Source organism: Vigna umbellata, chromosome 1, assembly GCF_029865625.1.
Source record: "Vigna umbellata cultivar VRB3 chromosome 1, Vumbellata_1.0, whole genome shotgun sequence".
NCBI classification, from domain to species: Eukaryota; Viridiplantae; Streptophyta; class Magnoliopsida; order Fabales; family Fabaceae; genus Vigna; species Vigna umbellata.
In genome coordinates, this window is record NC_142165.1 from 101,084,104 (window position 1) to 101,102,897 (window position 18,794).

Genomic DNA, 18,794 nt, shown 5'->3' on the forward strand with positions numbered 1-18,794 from the left:
AAATGTAAGAGTAGTGTGTGAAATAGACATTGAAATGAGAAAAAAAAAGAAAAATATTGAAAATGTTTAGTTAGAAAATTTAGTTGTTGATCCCATTCCACCCACATCACTAGCAAGGCCAGGCCCATCCGTGCACCTATCTTTGGCAGGCTAACTTCTAAAGTGTCCCAGTTCCCAAAATTAAATTGAAGAAAAAAAGAGATAAATATAAAAATAAAATGAAATAAAGCAGTTGTTTGGTAATCAAAAAAAGGATGATGGGGGAAATAAGAATGCAATCCTAGTCAGATTGGTAGTTGGATCGATGAGTGCAAAGCAAAGGAAACGCGATGAAGGGTGGAAAAGATGATTGGGCTAAACCAAACGGAGGGGGGGCCCACACCTGATTAATAGTCCACTTCGTTCGGTGGGCTATTCACTCGCACGCACGCCCTACACGTACGGTCCTATCTCATCAAAACCCCAATGACCAAGTAAATATAAAAACAACTTTTTCTCTTATTCTTTAAGGGGTGGGCTACGACCTTTAGCTCACCCTTTTCTCATATTTTATATCAAACGGGGGTGGTGACATGATCACAAAGTAAGTAAAGAAGAAAAAAGAATCTCCAAAAAAAAAACACAAGAAGAGAAATAAAATGAATTGAATTTGATAAATAATAATAATGGACCTCAAGAGTCCAAACTCCAAATCCAACAGATTTGCCCTATTTTAAATGTGTTTGAGAAAAACCTTATCTTCCGAACCTGTACGAACCACACCAAATATCAGAAACCCTCAAACTCGAAGGTCCAATTAGCTCCTCGGGTTCGCTCCCAGGCCCAATCTCCATTTCTCTCCGGTGAGCCCTCCTTCTTTCTCTCTCTTCTCTGCAAAGCCCTAGATCTCACTCCGGTGAGGCTCAGGCCTCGCTTTCTGCTTCGGATCCGCTTTTCACACTCCAATCCTCTTCACGTATATATATCTGGTACCTCCCAAACCCTAACTCTTCGATTTCTCCGCTCTTCTTTATTTTCTTCCGGCCAAACTCTTTTAATCTTGCTTTTATTGCTAGCCAGTGTTCTTTATTGTAATTAGGTTTCCCTTTTTGTGTTTTGTGCTTTGATTTGTCGATCTCGGTGGTCGTTCTTCAGTTTCGTCTCACTGGATTGGCTGTTTCTGTGATGGAATGCTTGATCTGGACTGTGTTTTTGTTTTTTTTTTGTTTTATGTGTTCTCCTTTATAGTTTTTGCAGTGGTATATCGTTGGAGATCTGACGTTTCATCTTTGACTTTTGAGTTTGACCTTGGAAATAGTTTGTGTCAGCTCTGTGAGTTGTGGTTGATGGAGGGAATCTGCTATGAGCGTCTTTCACTGATGATTTTTGTTCACTTCGTACTGTTGTGATTGAACTGGGTTGATCTGACCCGTCTGTGGGCCCGTGTCTTCTTTGAGTTCGTGGCCAGTGGTTGATTTAAAAGGTTTATTGAATATTAAAGGGTTGTATGTAGTAGGATGACTATGGACAGCCTATTGGGTCTTTGATTCTTAAAAGAAGTAGGATGCAAACCAATAGTAAGGTGAAGGGTCTAACAGAAAGTCTTAAACCAGCCAGCAAAATAGGATGCTGGGTGCAATACTGATATGCTGGTCCATCCATTTTGTTGTTATTGGCACAGTCTACAATCCTCTTTTCAAAGCTCACTTTGAAAGTTAGTTGTTTATACTATGTCAACTCAATCTTATAAGAATTTGTTGGTTTTCCTCTCTTTCATAGTTGCTCCATGTAAAACAATGCTATATATTTTATTATCCTTTAATTCTTTTTGCTTGCTCTTTGACACTCTAAGATGTCACTTATGCAGACAATTGTAATCTATATTTTGTTTGTTTGTTAATGTTGATATCTGATAAGATACGGATATCATGTTCTCTTCATATCCTAGTATGGTATTAATGTGTCTGTTTGGAGAACATTTCCTGGTGGAAAGTAACCATTAATTGAAAAAGAGAATGATTTTTATTTTTATCATTCATGTCTATTACATTTTCCTTACACCTATTTGTAACAATCTAATCTTCCAAAAAAGGAAATAAGAAAAAAATATACTGAAAAATAAATTAGAAGATTCTACAGATATTTTCTCTAATTAGGAAGATTTTCCTCTAATTACAACACCATTACTTAGCAATTTTATTTCTAGGTGAAGCAGGAAGGTACATATCAAAATAAAATATGGTTACTGTTGAAGATAAAGTGGTTGTGACCCCTGATGTGAAAAATGCACCTGTCAGTACTGGTTTTCAACCCAGCAATGATCTGGTAAATTCGGAAAATCAGTCAGACCATAATGTGGAAATATCGGAGCCTCAGCCTGATAAGGATCTCTCCAATTTCCAGGCAGAGCCTAACAAAGTACTTGTGGCATCTGAAGTCCAGGCTCCTAGTGGCAATAAAATTGAAGACACGTTGCCCAATGCCGAAGAACCTCCTAGTAGTGAGTTGGAGAATCTTGAGACACCACCCAACGACCAGTCAAGCAATGATGAGGGCCCACACAACAAGCAGCATGTTGATTCTGTAGCATCATTCAAGAATCCATCAGAAAGCTCTGAAGACGTAGCTGATGATAAGCTTGTTAGTTCTGAAGCTCCTCTTGACCAGAATCCTGTGTCTGAGACACCATCAAGCGATCAATTGGTCACCTCCGAGACACTTCCAGATAATGGCGTGGTAGATTCTGAACATCAGACCAGTAATGATGTGGTTGTATCTGAAACACAGCACAGCGATGAGGTGGTAGCAGAACAAAACAATGAGGTGGTTTTGCCTGCAACGGTTCAAAGGGAGGAGGTGGTTTTATCTGAAACACAGCAAAGAGATGAGGCAGTTTTATCTGAAACACAACGAGGTGATGAGGCAGTTTTATCAGAAAAACAGCAAAGCCATGATGCAGTTTTATCTGAAACACAGCAAAGCCAGGAGACAGTGTTATCTGAAACACAGCAAAGCCAGGAGGCGGTTTTATCTGAAACACAGCAAAGCCAGGAGGCGGTTTTATCTGAAACACAGCAAATCAATGGGTCGGTTTTATCTGAAACACAGCAAATTAATGGGGTTTTTTTATCTGAAACGCAGCAAATAAATGGGGCAGATTTATCTGAAACACAGGAGGCAGTTTTATCTGAAACACAGGAGGTGGTTTTATCTGAAACACAGCAAAGTAATGAGGCATTTTTATCTGAAACACAGCAAAGCAATGAGATGCTTACTTCTGAAACTCAGCCCAGCAATGATGTAGTCATGTCAGATGTACAACCCAACAGTGAGCCACTGGTGTCTGGCTCACTGCCCAGCAATGAGATAGTCATGCCTGAGAGACAGGTCAGCAATGAGACTGTCGTACATGAGGCACAGACCAGCAATGATGTGATCATGTCTGAAGCTTTGCCTGAAAATGAGACGGTACATTCTGCAGCTGATCCTAACAATCAGCTCTCTCATCCTGAATCTCTTTCTCAGAATCATCATTATTCTGATTTACACATGATTCCTGAAGATCAGCTACCTCAACCTGAATCACTGCCCAATTCTGATCCACTGCCTGCTTCTGAATCACTGCCAGACAGCCATCTCACAGACATCAAACCAATATCTCATAATCATCTTGCACAGTATGATACACTACCCAACAGTCATATGCACCATTCTGAGGCAGTGGCCAACGATCAACTAGTAGCTCACTCTGAGGCGTTGTCCCATGAACACATGCCAAACTCTCATTTGTTGCCACACTATGGGCTGCAAAACAGTGAAACGATGCTCGACAATCAGTTAGTCAATTCTCAACCGCACTATGAGATAGTCAACGCTAGCAACATACCCACCTATGAGATAGTCAATGCTGAGACTCCATTGAACAGTGAGGAACCTACTCCTGAAACTCAGCCAAGCAAGAGGAGAAAAAAGAAGTCTATAGTCTGGGAACACTTCACCATAGAGACAGTCAGTCCTGGATGTAGAAGAGCATGCTGCAAGCAATGCAAGCAAAGTTTTGCTTACAGTACTGGTTCAAAGGTTGCTGGTACTAGTCACCTCAAACGCCACATTGCCAAGGGGACATGCCCAGCTCTTTTGCGTAGCCAAGATCATAACCAGTTCAGTCCATATACTCCACGGTCAAGGGGAAGTGATGCTGGCAATGCTAGCAGTGCACCAAAGCGACGCTATAGGTCCCCTAATACTCCTTACATAATATTTGATCAAGATCGTTGCCGTCATGAGATTGCTAGGATGATCATTATGCATGATTACCCCCTTCACATGGTTGAGCATCCGGGATTTGTTGCATTTGTCCAAAATCTGCAGCCCCAGTTCAATATGGTTACATTTAACACAGTTCAAGGAGATTGTGTCGCAACGTACCTGATGGAAAAGCAGTGTGTTATGAAGTATTTTGAGGGATTACCTGGACGTTTGTGTTTGACACTGGATGTTTGGACCTCAAGCCAGTCTGTAGGATATGTGTTTATAACTGGACATTTTGTTGATAGTGATTGGAAGTTGCAGAGGAGAGTTCTTAATGTTGTGATGGAGCCATACCCTAACTCTGATTCTGCTCTCAGCCATGCCATATCTGTTTGCATTTCTGATTGGAATTTGGAGGGCAGGGTGTTTTCTATCACTTGTGATCAGACTCCGAGTGAAGTTGCCCTTGGGAATCTCAGACCATTACTCTCTGTAAAGAATCCACTTATCCTCAATGGTCAGTTGCTGGTAGGAAATTGCATTGCCCGAACCTTCAGCAATGTTGCAAATGAACTATTAGGCTCCGTGCATCTTGTTGTAAAAAAGATCAGAGACAGTGTAAAATATGTGAAGACTTCAGAATCACATGAGGAAAAATTCCTGGAGCTCAAGCAGCATCTTCAGGTCCCCAGTGAAAGGAACCTTTTTATTGATGACCAAACCCAGTGGAATACTACATATCAGATGCTGGTGGCAGCTTCTGAACTTAAGGAAGTGTTTTCTTGTTTGGACACTTCTGATCCTGATTACAAGGGAGCCCCATCAATGCAAGATTGGAAGTTGGTTGAGACCATCTGCACGTACTTAAAGCCCCTTTTTGATGCAGCAAACATTCTTACCACGGCAACTCATCCCACTATTATCACCTTTTTCCATGAAGTTTGGAAATTGCAGTTGGATCTGTCTCGGGCTGTTGTGAATGAGGATCCTTTTATCAGCAACCTTACTAAACCCATGCAGCATAAAATTGACAAGTACTGGAAAGATTGTAGTCTGGTTTTGGCAATTGCAGTAGTTATGGATCCTCGATTCAAGATGAAGCTTGTTGAGTTTAGTTTCACAAAAATCTATGGCGAGGATGCCCATGTATATGTCAAGATTGTTGATGATGGGATTCATGAGCTGTTCCACGAGTATGTGACCCTTCCCCTGCCACTGACCCCTGCTTATGCAGATGAAGGAGGTGCTGGAAGCCATATGAAGACAGAGGGGTCTCCAGGAGGAACTCTGTTGTCAGATAATGGATTAACAGATTTTGATGTCTACATCATGGAAACTAGTAGCCATCAGACGAAGTCTGAACTGGACCAGTATCTGGAAGAATCACTGTTGCCACGTGTTCCGGACTTTGACGTTTTGGGCTGGTGGAAGCTAAACAAACTCAAGTACCCTACGCTTTCAAAAATGGCCAGGGATATATTGTCTGTCCCGGTCTCAAGCGTTCCTCCAGAATCTGTCTTTGATACAAAAGTGAAAGAGATGGATCAGTATCGAAGTTCCTTGCGGCCAGAGACAGTGGAGGCCATTGTATGTGCGAAAGACTGGATGCAGTATGGAGCAGCCGAAGCTTCCAACGCGCTCGTGAAAATGGAGTTCTAGATTTTATTCATGTATTTTTGGTTTACGTAGAGGGTGTGAAAGAAAGACCGCATCATGCATCACGATATTTGATGAACCTACACGTTCTCATTTAGGTGGTTGTACTCTCTATGATGGTAGGTTCTTGTATTTTACTTGTAGTTCCTAGTTATATGTTAGGCTATGTTGGTGACATTTAATGTGTAGATTTGGACGTGAATGCCTATATTCTAGTTTACTTCCCTGGATTAGATGCTAGAACAGATGCCCTCCTCAAGGTGAGATATGTTGATGTAATAATTTAACTCAATATTCAATCACTGCTATTCATGGGCTGTACTTGCTCTCGACCGGGCTAGTTTTATGCCTCTCGTATAGTTAGGATTCAATTTCCCTTCTCAAGCATGCCTTTTTCTTTTCTGAACATGTGTGTTCGTCCAAGCCATTTATATAAAGTGAAAAAGACCACTTGAAAATTGTCACTGTAAGCTGATGTATAATGTTACGTGATGGTATTAGAGATTAGCAAAGACGGGCTAACTGTGTTGTTTCAGCACAACTAATGCACCACTCGATTGAACTAGGGAACCTTGGTGACTGCAGGTGAGGTTTTTGGATCAAGTTAATGTTTTTCTGCGTATGACTATTGTTTTGAATTAGTCATCAAAAGCAGCAGTGTTTTGCAACTATTATTTGTAGATATTATGCAGAAAATAAGTATGTAATATAATAATTCAAACACATGGTTAGAGACAGAAAAAGTAAAGCTGTGATATAATTTTGACTTGATGATTTTTTTGAATAAGGTTTAATTTGGATAGATTTAATGTTAATTCATTAGTATTTCTCAGAAAGGAAAATAAAGATATAAAATGAAATGCATATTATTTTGTAAGTTCAAAATATATATGGTTTTATTTTACATTTGTTAGAAGGCTTTTATACTTTATATAATATATAATTCTGGTAATTCTGATTTACAGGGCCAAATCATCTAATAGTACTTTTTCTTCTTCTTAGGAATAGGCGTTTATTGAAAAATTTATTCGAATTAGAATTAATTCTCAAGCTGGCCCAACGTAAATTAGAGTCACCTAGCATACTGATTTTTTAAAAATTAATGATAAACTATAAAACTTCTTTTGAGGAAAAGAAAAGTTTGAATATGGTATAATTACATTTTGAATATAACAATGTTTTTAATATTGTAAATATAGTTCCATATACAACACAACGTGGAAAACGACCAGACCCACACAGGAGAAAAGCCCATTCAAATCGTATCTTCCAGCATCATGTCAAAAAAATTTCAATACCCACTATTTCGAATTTTATTTTTCGGAACATTAAATCAATTTCAGAAATATGTTTTTGAAATAGACTCACCCAATTTCCTGGAAGAACTCACGGATAAAATTTTCGGTGCAAGAAGAAAATAGACAGGTTACAGGAAGAAATAGCAAAAAGAGATTAATTTAACCACAAACTGGACTTTAACCCGGCCATTACACTCCCCTTTTGTGGGTGTTACTCCCTCCACCACCACAACTTGTTTTTTTCACCACTCCATTCTCCTTTTATTCTTTTCTTTATTTTTTCATTCCTATTTTATCCTTATTAAAATTTTAGGGTTAATATTATTTAAAATCTCACGTGAACATTCATTATCTTTATCATTCTTTCGTCTTTTTTTTTATTATTTTTCCCAGATTATCTCTTACGTTCCACTATCCTTGGGTTGTCTCTCATGTTCCACTTCTTCTTCTCTTTTATAGAACTGTGACGTGAGAATGTGGTGGGCTTTGTGTTTAGTAAGATTGAAAGTGGGGAAAGCAATTCATCTGAGTATGGTGGTGCTTCAAGGTGCTGGTTCAGAGGCGTCAAGGTGCGTAATAAAACCCTAAAATATAAATCATATAATCTTTAAACGGATGTGAGCATCCGTCAACGGATGTCAACATCCGTTTAAGGGAAAACGGATGTCGATATCCGTTTTTTCCTTAAACGGATGTTGACATCCGTCGACGGATGTGAGCATCCGTCGACGGATGCTCACATCCGTTTAAAGATTACGATTTATATTTTACAGTTTTTTTAATATTGATTTTGAAGATATTTAAATAATATAATTTATATTTTTTGATATATTATTTTTGAATATATGTTGATGTATTTTAATAATGTATTTTTGAGGAAGAAAACTGATATGGAGGAAAAATGGAAGATGAGAATGGTGGAATTTGGGTGATAATCTAAAAAGTTGGAAGGTGGGTGAGAAGGGATAGAAAGATATAGATTTTAGGGTTAAAGTAAATAATTAGGATTAAAAAGTATAAAGGTTATTTTTGTAATTATAAAAGGTTAGTTTTGTAATTCAAAAAATATGTAATAGAATTGGGGAGGTGGAAGGAAAAAATGTGGTGGTGGTGAAGGGAGTAATACCCCTTTTGTTTACAGGCCATACTTTATAGGCTGTTTCTTCTTCCATCTCATCAAATTTCTTTCTGCACTCCATTGTTTCAGATTTTATTTCCAGAAATTTTGATGGGGATCGGGTGCAGGAAAGAAAGTTTATAACGGGAGTGACATAATAATGATAGCGGCGGTGATCAGGTGGAGGAAGAAAGATATTTTAGTAATAATAGTAGAAAAAATCCTGTTTTCATTTTCTTTACTTAAATATATATTTTAGTTTAAAAATTAATTAAATTTAAATAAATAATTATTTGAAAGATAAAAATGATAAAATAATATTTTAATTTTAAAAAACGATTATTTTTATCAAAAAAATTAATTGTATCAAAATATAGAATTTCTTTATTAATAGTATAAACGAATAAAAGAACTTCTGAGACAATATATGTCCATTTTGATTTATTATTTAATTTTTTTAATACATTGCTTATTATTTGTAATGCTTGGATCAAAATAGGGTAGTTTTAAATTTTAAATAAACAATTTTTCTTATAGAAAACTGAAATTAAAATCTACATTTCGAGAATATTTTTACAGAGTATTTAAGATTTTTTCAACTTCTTTTTTTCAAACTATTGTCTAAATAAACACATTTCCAGAAAATTCTTCCCTCGGGTCTCATTTTTATCCAACTATAGCACATAACCCAGACACCGAATTTGCAGAATCAGTTAGCGCATGCAATTTGCTGTGATTATTTTCCTTATATTAAGTGAATATATATATAGCAGGAGACCGTCAAAGTTCCAAACTGAACTATTCTCAGAAGCTTTCGGTGGACGAGGACGATTTCGGGGATGATCTTGATGCGGTTGTAGCCATTTGCACTCAGGTGAATGTCATTTTCCTATTCAAAAACTTAGCTTCATGATAAAACGTTTATAGGTTTCGTCATATTGGGATAAAATAAAAATAGGACTCGTTGAAATGTTTGAAATCAATCGGTATTGTTTAAGATGACTTCAAATAATGGTATGGTTCACTTAGTTAAGACGAGTGCCAGGTGTTCGGGGAAAAGCTTGAACCGATATATGATGTCTTGTAGCATAAGAAGAAAGTTCTACAAATTCATTGGAGTAGAACATTTTCTGAAACTTTGTATGTTCGTTTTTGTACACTGTAGCTATCACTTATAAGTTGTATTTCTGTGTGTCTTACTGAAATTCACATATTGATCAAGCATAAGTACCAATTTTTTTATAAATTTATGAAAAGTTCTGTGGCATGTAAAATCAATGATTGAAATCTTTAATCTAAATAATGTGTTTTTTTGTGTAAATGCATTTTGTAATATATGTTGAGTGTTTTGAAAACCGCATAATTATGATTTTTTTTTTAAAACTTTGATACTTTTGTACTTCTAGGATTAATTTTAAACTTTTTTTGTTTGTCCCCTCTACCTTCTAGGTTTGGCTCTGTCTTCAGATGGGGCTGCCACATTCGATCCACACCCACATAATATCAGTTTATATTGGTTATGTTTGGACGAATAAGAAATGGGAGAAGGTATGGTGACGTTGCTAGCTACCTATAAACTCTGACTGGCCACAGATGCTCACTCAGTACAAACTACTGAATCAGTTAGTCTTAGTCAGGTCGTGGTTTAAAATATTTGATTGGGTTTTGTATAAAATGAAATCTAGATTATCCCCCATGTATTAAGCAAGGATTGGAAAACGTACATCGGTGTATTGCAGGTATGTTTTTGATTCAATTGTCATCCTTCTGTTCCTCTGTTTGAGTTTTCTTATTCATATTTGAAATATTACATCCATCTATCCCCTTGTCCTGATGTTATCACTCCCGAATCAAAATTCCATGAATTCATTACTGTGAATCATTTGAAGAAATAAGGAACATAAAATTGAATGGGTCTTATTTGTTAAATGACTCTGTGGTAAAAGACTTGGGTTTTATTTTCTTCAGATTTCACTAGAGAAATCTTGAATTATCCATTTTAGATTAATGTCCTTTTTTCTTGTTTTTTATTGTTACGAGGTGAAATTTTATTTTTTCTTTGACAACTTGATTGTACCGAGTTCTCAGGTGCAAATTAGGGTTCTTAATCATGAATATCGATATTGATTATTTCAAGTTGGACATTGATGAACTTATTGGTGAATTCACTCAGGTATCAATAACATATGTCCAGTGATTTTCCTCATTCTTTATTTTTAGTTCAAGGAGCGTGCTTGCCATTGTTTGGATATTAACAATCTATTATTGATGTTCAATTTTGGTGACTGACAGAATGAGTCAACAACTTTGGCTGACATGAAAAGAGTATGGCTTTCGAGGAAGTTCTCCTACATATATGAAGCTTGTCCTTCTACCAACCTGGCCTTCTTTATGCAATCATTGTATGCTCATTGTATTGGTAATGTATAGCTGGTATATGCAGGTTTGATCATTACTCAATTGAGTTTAGATTTATTTTTTGTGGGCAATTTGCATGTTGAATGGTTTATTCATGCTGAAAAATATTTCCAAAATTATAGAAGCAGTGATCCAGTCTGAAAAGCTTGTAATATTTTTAAAAATTTACCTGAATCTGATGAGTATGTAGTGTGCCATTATAGCCATTGAAGTTTCATTTTACTGGTCTTTATAGCTTTATTTCAGTATAAAAACTCCTTCATCTTCCTATGCAGGTTACATTGTTGGTACTGCTTCTTTATCACACAGATTAGGCGGCTTTTATTGCCTCTACTGTCTTTACGAGACTCAACCCTTTAATCCTTCTTTTAAGGTCTACTTATCTCTTGGTATAACAATTTTCCACTTTTATAAAACAATTATGTTTAACTATACAGTTATTGGATAATTTTTGCATTGTCATGCTTACGTCTTATAAATAGTTTGGATGTGTGGAGGGAACTAGATTCATTTTGTTCATAATTGCTTTAATTTTGATTTTTCCTTGAATCAATTTAGCCTTTTAACCCCGTACCTGTATATTTCTCTTTGGGTATGTGCTCCATCGGCGCACCTCACTAATTTGTGATTCAGTAGTTGCAATCCATAATGTGCCATTATCACACAATAAAAATATTCTTTCATGTGTTTAAAATTTAGTTTTTATAGCTAGAACAGGTGTGCAAAAAAATTTAGTTATTCAAATCCAATCCTAAATCATACTAACCCAAATCACTTGAAGTCTATTTTGACGTATCTGTTTTAAATCCAATCTAATTAATTGTATTGCATGTGGATTAGTCAGTATTTTGAATTTAAAAAAATCCAAAATCAATGTTCATCCTAAGAAATAGTTTGCTCAAGACAATTTGTTGTTGGTCTTGGCTTGACTTTGGCTGAGGTGTCCTGGATTCGACCTCAATCAGAATATTATTGGCACGAACTGAGTCAGGATGTTGTTGGGCTTCTAGCAAGGTGTCAACTAGCATACTTATCTATTATATATCTCTTTTAAGGTTAAGAATTACTGGTTTCAAATCCTAACCTAACCTGAAACTTGTTTACATGGCTTGATTTGTAGGAAGACCTAGAGACAGGTCAATCAGTTTAACTTGGGTAATGAGCCTAAAAAGGACAATGAGTCTTGTTCATCAAATAAATTATTCTTTATTTTCTGAAGAATAATATGAAGGAAGTAAGAATAATGCATATAATTGTTCATATTGGCACAGGGTAAAATAGTTAGAGAAAGTCTTACAAAAAAGAAACAATTTTGTATTAAAAAAAATAATGCATAAAGGAAAAAAAGGGAAAAACTTCAATTAGAATCATGGAACACTTCTAAGAAGCATGGACACATAGACACGAACACAAATATGACAAAGATACATATACAAAGATTCGACTAAATTAAAAAATATAGGACATGGGCTATCTATCTATATATATATATATATATGAGTCTATTAAAAACTACCGACCTAAAAATCAATAGAAACAGTTATAAAAATAACAAAAGAAAAATTTATGTAAAATGTCATGTTTGGTCATCTTAATTGAAAAAATACAGATTCTATATCTAGTTCATCAAGAGATAACGTAGCAATCTTAAAAATCTCATTATCATCCATCCAATGAAAAGTCATCTCTTGCAATATCTCAGAATTTAGTTGTTTCTTCATTGTTTCTTGAGGAGTTTCTTGAGAGAAAAGATTGTTATGAACAAATATTAGATGCTTCATCCTTTGAGGTGTTGTCTTATTATTTTTCAAAAGATGTATAAAGGAGTTGGTACTTCAATGGCATATACATGCCAATCACTAATAGCTAGGTTGGTAGAATTGAATACATGCTTTTTCTCTTGCATTTCCTCCACAGGGAAACATCCTACATCGTACAGAACTTAGATATTCCCGATTACAGTATTTGTACCTCAACAATGTTGTGCTTTAGTGACTGATTTTTTTTTTCCTTGTCAACTTCTGTTTGGAAAATACGTGTTTTGTGTTTTGCATGTGTTGGTACTTCCAAATGTGGTGAAATAATATATTGGCCAAACATTTTCTCGCTTATTGTTTAGTGCTTGGCACCAGACATGCATATGTTACATAAACTGGCTTTTCAGAAGATAGTTAATATGAGGCATGACAGAAGAAAACTTTTATCTTTCTTAATGTGTTGTGCAATGTTATTTCCTAACTTGCTTCATAGCGTCACTAGAGTAGTTATTACTGAAAATATCTTGTTTTTTAATTTCATTTTATGTTTCATCCCACTTTGATGCTTCATATTTGTCCGAATGTAATGATGGTTCACATGAAAACCTAAATTTATGTGTTCATACAGAGGAATTAAAGAAACTTAGAATCCTTGTTGCTGATGCCAAAGCCAATGATATTAAAGTGGTACCTGCTCTAGTAAAGAGAATGCTCGAAAGAAATGTTTTCCTTTTTGGCTCTGTCGACTTGATTGAAGGCAGTGTTGCAGAGACTGTAAACCAACTCCAACAATTACAGAATGCCCGTATTCAAGTTGCATATGAAAAGTAAACCACCAAATTACATTTATATCCGAGATCCTTCTTTCCTTCACATGTTGCCATGATAATTAAGTTTGCTCTACAGCTTATTGTTTTCATCTGTTCACTGTGAATGGCAGGTTATTTGAGAGCTCTTCAATTGATAAATATATTCAGATGGACCTTGTAAGCACCTTAATGCTCTGTCACTTACAAAATGATTTGTTTATTTTGCTAATTACACTGGTTTGCTGTCAGATTTCTTAATGATAAGTTTATGTGAAAAGTATACTAATCTTTTCCATTTACAAGGGCTCTGATGGTATTATAAACATGAGATGCTGTTATGTAATTTATAACATGCTTTCTGGAAGCACCTAAAGGCTCAAATAAAAAATATTTTACGTATTACTTAATTTTATGTTTCTAGTTATCATGTTTACTTCTTTTTTTCCGCGGGGGGAGGCTGCTTGGGGCCTATATCTCGTGCCTATCAACTTTGAGGGGTTTTGGCACTTGATATTGCCTATTTTAAATATTAAGGAAGGCCTGTAAGATCCTCGCAACTTCTGTAAATTAAACACTTGTGAAAAATGCGATTCAATCCTTGCTTTCATCTGGCTCTGGGTGATATTTATAATTTCAGAAGCTAATGAATCTGTCTTGAGATGTATTTCATGCAAACTCCTACTATAGACTGTATTTTTAATTGTTTGTGGTTTTGTTGCATTTAACTCCCTTTCTCTTTTCCACATGCCAGGGCGTGGAAGTTGAACTCAATTTGCTTAAGAACAAGTCATTGGGATATGCTGCGGCCAAGAATGTGGCCATTCAAGGTGCTTGCCTGTTAAAATACTTTTCTTTTTTTGGAGTGGTTGCTGGTGCAAAGCAAGTTTTTGTTTTTTCCTTTTTCCTGTCATCCTAAAAAACTACTGCAGGCAACCTAGAAGAAACACGTATCATGACTTTTCTTTTTCCTTTTTTCTGTGACTTGTTACGCTGTTGGTTTTTCTGATTTTTAAAACTAGAAAGATCTTGTCTTCCTATTTTAAGTGCAGTCATATTTTGAGCGTATTTCTTTTGAAGAATGACAACTTATATGATTGGGGGTTCACGGTTTTCCAAATTGTGAATTGCTTCCCTTTTTTTATACAAGGAAGGACAAAATGCTGTCCTCAGAACTTCTGGAATTCTTGACCTTAAGGGGAGGGTGGGGATGTTTTGGTTTTTATTGTCTGGCTGTTTCAATTTGCCAACACATGATCATTAATGTTGTCAATTATCTAATTCTATGTCCTCATTTTTCATTAGAGGCAAGCGGTATTTTAGACGTTGAAAACATAAAGCACATACAAGAAGATAAGCAACTGATTGGAGATGTAGTAGAGAAGGTTGCTAATGACTGGTATGCCCAGAAACAAGCATTTTATAAACAAACAGGATTGGGGGAGGACGATGAATATGAGAAGGAACTGGAGCAATTACTTCTAGATCATCATCCACATAATGGAGATTCTAACCAAGATTGAAGACTATTAAAAGTAATCAAAGTTTATGTATTGTTTCATTGACAGTTTTAACTGTCTTTTGTCCTTTAGACAATTTTTATTACAGACTTTTATTTTCATGTAATGCAGTTTTTCAGTTTTTTATGTATGACAGTAACTTTTGTTTCTCTCTGAATCCTGTCTTCTCTGCATAAGGTGTGTGTGTATGCGAATGGTTTTTATCTTAAGCCCAACAGTTTTTTTGTATTGAGAGCGAAGTTCTAAACCTGCGTGAGGAAGAGTAAAAGTGCATTACTGTGAGTGCAGATATGGCTACAACGGGTGCCATACCAGGGAATCTTCCTGTGTTTGATAGGCAAGGATATGACGATTGGTGCGTGAAGATGGAGGCTATCTTTGGCTTCCAAGAAGTTGATGATATTGTGAATATTGGTTTCCAAGAACCTGCCAAGTTACTTAATTATGAAATGTCCGAATAGTAGGAATACTTTTTTATTTGATTGATTTATTTAAATTAAATATCCGAACGTTGCCTATATGGATTGTGCAAAATATGATCCGTCGAATAAACAAACAAGCATGGGCTCAGGAACTGGTTTTGGCATAAATGACCTTTTACTTGGAGGAAACTCTTCTGATAAAGTGTTTTGTCTTGAACGCACATATGCAAATCCTGTTCAAATTAGTAATAAACAAAGAAGTGCCAGTTAAAGGCACACACAGAAAGGTCATTTGATAGCTTCTTCATGAGGCAGAAAACCACGATAGAAACAGGTAATAAAAACGCTGGTAACGAAATGGTGGCAAGAAAATTCCCTACATCTTAAATCATCTGAAAAAACGATCTCTGCAATGGCAAAGCGAACTTCAATCTCAAGAAGAGAATGTGACTCGCCACAATTTTGGAAAGCAAGTGCACAGACTTGGTTCAATTCGGTTTTGGTTATGTTAAGCATACGTATAGCAATTTATTATTTTCAATAATATTTATATTTTATATTATTGTGCGAGGAGCCAATTTGTGCAGGGCACTAGCGGCTGCTAGAATTGTAAGGACGGGCCAATTTTAAGCAACAAAAGATTGAAACGTGTTTAAATAACTCTAAAACGAAAGAAAAAAATTGTAGAAACATGTATCCATTTTGCAGTCAAATTTCAAAACACAAGTAGCTGGCTGGTATAATAAACGTTAAATCTAGTACAGAGGGAAAATTTTCAAGACCCTCTACTCTAAGGAAATACCACAACATACCCATTGTCTTGTCCCTTTTCCCTCTGATTCAAATCCAATGAGGTATAACGCAATAACTAACTAACTAACTAGATAGACTATAAACTAACTCAACCACGTGAACCCTGTGTCCCTCTGACGGCATATGATCTATGTTGAACGTTAGCAAGCCAGAATGGGAATCGTGATTGAAATCAACCTCGTCGTTTTGCAGCAGACACCTAGTTGGTCTTGCCGACGAATAAGCCCCGAACTTCCCACACCCTTTCATCTCCATACGAACCAACGATTGGCTATCCCCCACTTCATACACCAGCCCTTCAACGGCACCACCAGCATTGAACATGTTCAAAAGTCCAAGAGGGGAAAAGCTGTAACCATGACCCAAAACCTTCACAGGCGCAACAGCAAACACCTCGTGTTCCAACACCTTAAGGGACACCGGCAGAGCCACATTGCGCGGAAGCACGGTGAGCTGCCCAGAGTGGTGAGCGTACAACGCGCAATCACCGTTCCAATCGCCATCACCGGCAGCCTCCGCAATCAGATGCACATCACCACCTCTCACAAACCCAGTGATGGCAGCAGAACCCGTGTCATGAAACGCATTCTTCCTCTCAGCCGCACTCCACGCAGCCCCTTGGCAGTTGTAAACTCCCAACACCCCTCCGAACTGGTTCATGTTCCATATTTTCAATAAACTAACTCCGTCACGGGCCGGGTCACTGAACAAGCAGTCTTTAGTGGGCCTCCCGGGAAGACGGGCCCGAAGCACCGATCCATCGGGCAGAACCATCTTCTTAAGCAGATCAAAATCATGCTTCCCCGGCGCGTCGCTCACATAGAGCGGCCCACCGCTGATGGCCCTGGCGGAGGCGTGGTACTCCGCGGCAGGATGAAGCGAATGAAACATATCCCAATCGGGTAACATGATCTCCCCGAGGAAGACGCTATTGTACGCCACTGACGCAATGTGGATAGTGTGCGACACCGGATCACGCGGGTAGAAATCATCGGAAGCCCTCACCACCGCCGTCTGTTTGGAGCAGTAGAGCGCGTCCGTATTGTGGCTCATGCAGGCGATACACCCGTTGTCATGGAAGTTTCTAGAAATCGAAGCGTCCAGTGCCTGATGGAATTGTCTGGTCAGTTCCACTCTTCCCCCAAGACCCGCACCCAGAGTCTCCAAAATGCACTGCACATCCACCTTAACGCCGTCTACACCCGCGGACGCCAGATAATTGTGCAACTCGTCGTAAAACGTGAATACCTTCTTAGGGTTCACAAGTCCCAAACCCTGAACCGCCAGCACGTCGCTTTTCCACGTCGGCTCGTTCTCCTTCACTCCGCTCGACACATTCGGGTACTTCATCACCGAACCGTACTCTTCCATCTCCTTCACCCCTGGACGAACCCCGCCCCAGTAACCCGTGATTGCGTGCCACACATACACATGCTTCACCTCGAGCTTCTTCTTCGCTATGTCCACGATGTTCTTAATCCCTAACCCCGGTTCCTCCTCCTTTTGAAATTTCGCGTTCTCTTTTATCCCCGTCAGCCTCTGCAACGAGTTCGAGTTTTCTTTCACCTTGTCGTCGTCGTCGTCGCCGCCGACAGACTGCCAACCGTCGTCGATGATGACGAACTTCGGCGGCGTGCCACCGCTTCGGAGTGATTGGATTCCGGTCTCCACTCCTTCCTGAGTAACTTGCTGGTAGAACGCGTCCCAGGTGCACCAGCCGAAGCAGTCCACGATGCCGGGGAGCTTCTTCTCGTGGCGGAGGCGGAAGGTGTTGAGGTGGTTCCTGACGGCACGGAAAGCATGATGAATGGTGGCGAAGGGATCGGTGCCGGCGCTAATGAAGATTGCATGGCTAAACGACGACGCTTTGGTGTCTGCATCACCACTCTCGAGGCATAGTTGAAGGTGATCGTTGGAATTCCCCTGTAGACACGCTCTGAAGGAGCCTTCTACAAGAGGGAGAAAAACTGTGTACACGATCTGATTCTGGCTGTTGGCGTCGCTTTCCGATTCGAGGTGGGACCCGTCTTTGGTTTCCACCAATAGAAACTGAGTCTCCAAAGGAATTTCGCCCCCTCTGTCCCCCATTTTCTGCGCCATCCACCACAGCTTGAACCGGAAGCACGCCATGAACCTCACATCCCTCAAGGTTCCCAACGAAACCACGTGTCTGCTATCTTCCTTCTCCATATCCACTCCCAGAAACATTCCTTCTACCGTGGATGTCTCCACCACGTTCTCCTGTATTCCTGTCAGAATCGTTCGCTCCTTCACCACCAGCTTCCCCTCCGAAACGCGAACAACAGGTTTTATCGTCATCTCTTCAGCTCCCTCTACGCTCCTCTGCAATTAAATCAAACCAATTATTCATCTGTGCAATGGAACTGAAATGAAATGTTGAATTTAGGGGTTTTATTAATCACTACCTTGAATGACACCACTGGAAACACTCGATTAAAAAAATGTCTGCGAATTCGAAAACATGGAGATGGAAACCATTGCCGTTAGCAACATAAAAAAACGACTGGATAAATAAAACGGAACAAAAAAGACAATATTAAGATGATGATGATGAGGGTCTATACCAGAAGTTGGGAGTTGCTTCTTATTTGGCGATCTTAGATGAATACCAGAAAGAATAGTGATTGGATGAGTTGAAAGAGATCGGGATTTGGTATTTATAGGAAAGGATGTAGTGTGACATAGATTGGAAACCATTGTTAACATCTTCCTTATCACTCTCTCAAACAAACGAAC

General features: G+C 38.1%; 3 protein-coding genes across 6 annotated transcripts; 2 read left to right on the forward strand and 1 right to left on the reverse strand.

Annotated features, from left to right (window-relative positions):
• Positions 1–717: 717 nt before the first annotated feature.
• Positions 718–6,270, forward strand: LOC148206977 (zinc finger BED domain-containing protein DAYSLEEPER-like). Its single transcript, XM_088105191.1, has 2 exons — positions 718–968; positions 2,186–6,270. Exon 2 carries the CDS (start codon positions 2,218–2,220, stop codon positions 5,887–5,889), a length of 3,672 nt encoding a protein of 1,223 aa, XP_087961317.1. The 5' UTR covers positions 718–968; positions 2,186–2,217; the 3' UTR covers positions 5,890–6,270.
• A 2,638-nt stretch (positions 6,271–8,908) lies between these two features.
• On the forward strand, positions 8,909–14,959 carry LOC124840711 (uncharacterized). 3 transcript variants are annotated; one of them, XM_088105193.1, is made up of 9 exons: positions 8,909–9,175; positions 9,751–9,849; positions 9,987–10,040; positions 10,594–10,720; positions 10,995–11,108; positions 13,105–13,303; positions 13,417–13,462; positions 14,037–14,112; positions 14,588–14,959. In XM_088105193.1, exons 2-9 carry the CDS (start codon positions 9,769–9,771, stop codon positions 14,803–14,805), a joined length of 915 nt encoding a protein of 304 aa, XP_087961319.1. In that variant the 5' UTR covers positions 8,909–9,175; positions 9,751–9,768; the 3' UTR covers positions 14,806–14,959. The 3 variants fall into 3 exon arrangements, with proteins under 3 accessions (XP_087961319.1, XP_047172771.1, XP_087961318.1); XM_047316815.2 differs by adding an exon at positions 10,390–10,474 and having other exon boundaries at positions 8,910–9,175; positions 9,751–10,040; XM_088105192.1 differs by lacking the exon at positions 8,909–9,175 and adding an exon at positions 10,390–10,474 and having other exon boundaries at positions 9,781–9,849.
• Positions 14,960–15,905: 946 nt separating this feature from the next.
• LOC148206978 (putative galactinol--sucrose galactosyltransferase 6) lies at positions 15,906–18,794 on the reverse strand. Of its 2 annotated transcripts, none has more exons than XM_088105194.1 (3): positions 18,621–18,794; positions 18,464–18,517; positions 15,906–18,380 (listed from the first exon to the last, which is right to left on the reverse strand). In XM_088105194.1, exons 1-3 carry the CDS (start codon positions 18,762–18,764, stop codon positions 16,101–16,103), a joined length of 2,478 nt encoding a protein of 825 aa, XP_087961320.1. In that variant the 5' UTR covers positions 18,765–18,794; the 3' UTR covers positions 15,906–16,100. The 2 variants fall into 2 exon arrangements, with proteins under 2 accessions (XP_087961320.1, XP_087961321.1); XM_088105195.1 differs by having other exon boundaries at positions 18,464–18,503; positions 18,623–18,723.